General features: G+C 45.4%; 1 gene segment (V, D, J or C); it reads left to right on the top strand.

Annotated features, from left to right (window-relative positions):
* Positions 1 to 4,371: 4,371 nt before the first annotated feature.
* On the top strand, positions 4,372 to 4,734 carry LOC112617676 (the record flags this gene model as incomplete). The annotated part of the segment is given in 2 exon segments: positions 4,372 to 4,441; positions 4,525 to 4,734. Coding segments are annotated over 2 exon segments (256 nt in total), but the record flags the coding sequence as incomplete, so codon positions are not given.
* Between the last annotated feature and the right edge of the window lie 6 nt (positions 4,735 to 4,740).

Raw genomic sequence — 4,740 nt, 5'->3', positions numbered from 1 at the left:
AAAAAAAGGAAAAACATAGGGCCGATTAATGTAAAAATTAGCCACAGAGTGTGTGTGTGTGTGTGTGTGTGTGTGTGTTTCGAATACTAGAGTTCTATCCACGTGCACCTGCACCTGCAGGTATTCTCAGGTGCAATAATCAACTGCAGGACCCTAAAGGAAATGCATCCTCCCCAAATCCCTGAAGAGTTTTTGGGTTCACCATATGTCAAACGATTCAGTGCCTCTAGAGCTCCGGGAAAGGGCTCCTCTTTTCTTCGGGTCTCCCTGTAGAGTTCTGGGTTTCCTAAGGCCAATTCAGTATTTCAAAAGATGGTGTGAGAAGCATGTTGTGTCACTAAAGGAGAATTCTGAGCCAGGGCACAGCCACTTAATACATGGGCTAGAGACACTGGTAGGAATACAATATACTACGTTCAGACAGAAACCCTCCTGCTAGGTAGGGACTGGGCTGCAGGGGGCGCTCAGGATAAACCCAGCACAGGGTCATGCCCCAGAGCAGGTGCACAGGAGGCTGTGGAGGGATTCCTCTTAGGGCCCGGGGACTTCCTTTAAAAATATCTAATATAAGTATTTCACAAGAACTTCTGATGTTTGTATAAATATTCCATTCAATTTGGGAGCATTTATCAAACTAGAAGCTGTAATGAGAACCACTTTCACAATGGGGATTTCAAACTCTGCTAGTTATCTTAATAGTAAGCAGCTGGAGGTCAGGAAGAGCTCCTTTCTTTCAAATCAGTGCAATTTTTGGATAAACACACTCATTCCCAAAGTAATGCATTCACATATTAAGGTCTAGAAATGGTTCAAGTTGCCCCTGATTCATTCAAATGTGGATTCAAAGTGAGGTGCGTGTCCTGGGGGAGCTTGTTCTCCAGTGGGGGAAGCTCTGTCAACACAGAGTTCAGGGATGTGTAGGGGATGCATGGCCTCTAACAGGATTACGGTTTGAACCCTCAGCTTCTACAACTGTGTCGTCCATGTGTCATGTATTTGCTCTTTCTCACACTGGGTCAGGAATTGGGCTATTCAATAGCATCATTCATGAAATATGCAAATCACTGAGGTTAATTCAGATAACTCTGTGCCCTGAGAGCATCACCCAACAGCAACACCCCTCCTCAGGACCACACCCCACCAACAGCACAGCTCCTCACCGTGGACACGACCTACAGGGTCCTCTTCTTGGTGGCAGCAGCAAAAGTTAAGGGGCTCCCCAGTTCCAGGGCTGAGAGAGAAACCAGGTCAGTCAAGTGAGACTTCATGCAATTCTGTGTCCTCTCCACCGGTGCCTACTCCCAGGTGCAGCTGGTGCAGTTTGGGCCTGAGGTGAAGCAGCCTGTGGCCTCAGTGAAGGTCTTCTGCAAGGCTTCTGGTTACAGCTTTACCACCTATGGTATGAATTGGGTGAGACAGGTCCCTGGAGAAGGGCTTGAGTGGATGGGATGGGTGAACACCAACACTGGGAACCTAACGTATGCCCAGGGCTATACAGGATGATTTGTCTTCTCCATGGACACCTCTGTCAGCACAGTGCGTCTGCAGATCAGCAGCCTAAAGGGTGAGGACACGGCCGTGCATTACTGTACGAGAGACACAGTGTGGAAACCCACATCCTGAGAGAGTCAGAAGCCCTGAGGGAAGAGGTAGCTGTGCTGAGCTGAGGCAGTGGTGCAGCAGTTTCTTTATCTTCCATATGATCTCATTTTGCATCAACTTCCACTTTTATGTTAGCCATGAATGTGGGATAGACGGGTGCTCCTAAGAGATCCCTACCTTGCCCGTTTTGATGAGTTTTCCAGAAGACGTGAGAAGCCACTTTGTTTGCGAAGCATCCCAGGCCATGCCCTGCTCCACACACGAGTACCCATTTCCTGGGCTTTGGTTAACTGTAAAACGCTCATCAGTGCACCTGGGCTAATTTCACATCAGGTAGAGAAATGTGTTCTAAAGGAAAGCTAAAGGTGTAGTAGCAATTCCTGCTCAGTAACCTTCAGCTTCTTTTTTTTTTTTTTTTTTTTGTGACCCATCAACTAATTGCGTTAGATCAAGGTTCTCAATGGGAGTTTCTAATAAGTATAAGGGATGTACGGAAGTTCCCTAATTAAAATAATACAATTGTGAACACAACCTCAGTATTCAACCATGTCTCCATCCTTCACACCCTTCACCACAAAGGAATTTTCATCTCTCCTGGAAGTTAGGTTCATTTTGAAATTAGTGATTGTTTTTCATTTTAATATCTCAAGATTATCGTATGTGACTATTTTATCAGAAAGTGAGTTATGGGAACTTGAACTAAACAACTGAAAACAAATTCACAATCAATTAAGCAAGATGACAGAAGGTGATAGGCTCCAGGCTTTGATAATTCAGCAGTCTATGTACCCAGCCTTTAAATTTACACATCTTCCTGTTACCTTCATGGCACAGTCAACTCCCATTATGAAAGAAATTGTGAGGGCATTCCCAAGGGTCACGCACAGTTACAAAAATAGACTGGCTAAGCTGAGGAGTTGATTGTTTAAATTCCCATTTGAAGAAGTAGAATCAACTACTTTTCTGAATGGCTCACAGTGACTCCAGCTCACTCGCAGTGCTCAGACAGAAACCTCCCTTCAGGGTGGGAGCTGGGCTGCAGAGGGCACTTGCTGCCCATAAAGGTGAAAATGAGCTGTCAGATGGAACTTCCCTATCCCCTCAACATGGAATTTATTGTTTCATTTCATTAGCACTCTTTACATAACGATTCATTTGTTTTGGTCTGTTCCTTACTTGTATTTTTCAAAGGAATCTCACTTGAATCTTTACTCTTTTGCATTTTGTCTCCAGGACAGTGTTGGGAAGTGTTACCTCCAGCATCATAACATGATCTAGTGACCTGACACATTTGCAGCAAAGAATACCTACCAATTCAGAAGCTCTTTGGTTTTCTTTCCATGAAATAGAATTATTTCTTCTGTTGTGTGTACGAGCATATCCTAGCAATCCTGTACACACCCACACAGATGTCTACAAGCCTATGAATTATTCTCTGTAAATAAAAATTTATCTCAATTTCCCTCAATGTTCATGATTCTCCTGAAGGTGAGGAAGGTCTTTCTGGATGTGTTGAAACAAAATGTCCAGAGACCACCTGGTAGGTCAGGAGTTCACCTGGCTCTGGATGTTGGCTCTGTGTCTTTCCCTCTGTGTCCCACAGGTCAGCTCACTTGTTCAGGTCCTAACAAGACAGCCCAGGTTTGTCCTCATGTTAAAATACACCCAACTTCTGATGAATCTCCTGTTACCCACATCCATGGAGATAATTATTTATGATATAATTCACCAAACTAATGTCAAATGCCCAAGTTGCAATACCGCAAACTCTAAGGTATGTTCATGCAATTCAATGAAGTAGAAAGTCTTTCAGACACAGGTGTACCTGACACGATAAATATGTGGGTGAGGACTCTGGGCTTGACTGCCATTTTCCAGCCATGTTTCAGAAGTGTGACCTGTCAGGGAAGAACCAGAGTTCCTTGTGCTCTCAGAGGGGAGGGCTCACAGATGTCCTCTCTTGTTCCCAGGAAAGGCAATTGCACTAATCTTGATGATGAGACTATGCTCCTGTGCTGACCTATTATCGTTTTTGACTGAAATTGTCACTGTGATGCCCAATCTACATCTATTCACACAGAAGTGTATAAAGGTCAGGCCACATTCTCAGCATCACACATTGAGACGGTTGGAGATACGTCCCACTACCTTCTCCTGAGATTGCAGACAGAATCCCAAATTTCAAACGTTCACAAAAGGGAAGGTCTCAGGGTTTCTTTTTCTTTCTTTTTTTTTTTTTTATGACGCACTCTCTGGGACACACATATTCCCTCTAACCATGATGGATATTCTGAATTACAATAAACATTACATGGATGTAGGTTTGTATAAATTTACTGTGACTCAGATATTTAGCTGCTGCTCTAATGTTTTTGAATGGAGATTTGACAATTTAGATAACCTGGATGTTTGGTTGGTTTCATATAAATCTTCACAGGTAGAACAGTATAGAACCTGTTCCAAAATCTGTCCTTCATCCATGATCACACTCATCTCCCAGACCAGCTCCTTGAGCACATCTCCCTACCTGGAAGAAGAGGACTGTGGGCTTGGTGATGGGAGGCCCCAGGAAGAGAACTGAGTTCTCAGAGGGCACAGCCAGCATCCTCCTCTCAGGGTGAGCCCAAAGACTGGGGTCTCCCTCATCCCTTTTCACCTCTCCATACAAAGGCACCACCCACATGCAAATCCTCACTTAGGCACCCACAGGAAGCCACCACACATTTCCTTAAATTCAGCTCCTGCTCACATGGGAAATGCTCTCTGAGAGTCACGGACATCCTGTGCAAGAACATGAAGCACCTGTGGTTCTTCCTTCTCCTGGTGGCAGCTCCCAGATGTGAGTGTCTCGGGGATGCAGATATGACGATATGGGAGGTTGTCTGTGATCCCAGGAAACACTGTGGGTCTCTCTGTTCACAGGGGTCCTGTCCCAGGTGCAGCTGCAGGAGTCGGGCCCAGGACTGGTGAAGCCTTCGGACACCCTGTCCCTCACCTGCGCTGTCTCTGGTGGCTCTATCAGCGGTTACTACTACTGGAGCTGGATCCGCCAGCCCCCAGGGAAGGGACTGGAGTGGATTGGGTATATCTATGGTAGTGGTAGTAGCACCAACTACAACCCCTCCCTCAAGAGTCGAG

This window comes from Theropithecus gelada, unplaced genomic scaffold (genome assembly GCF_003255815.1).
Source record: "Theropithecus gelada isolate Dixy unplaced genomic scaffold, Tgel_1.0 HiC_scaffold_3254, whole genome shotgun sequence".
NCBI lineage: Eukaryota > Metazoa > Chordata > Mammalia > Primates > Cercopithecidae > Theropithecus > Theropithecus gelada.
The sequence above is the reverse complement of the archived record's forward strand: the minus strand, read 5'-3'. Positions and strand labels throughout refer to the sequence as shown.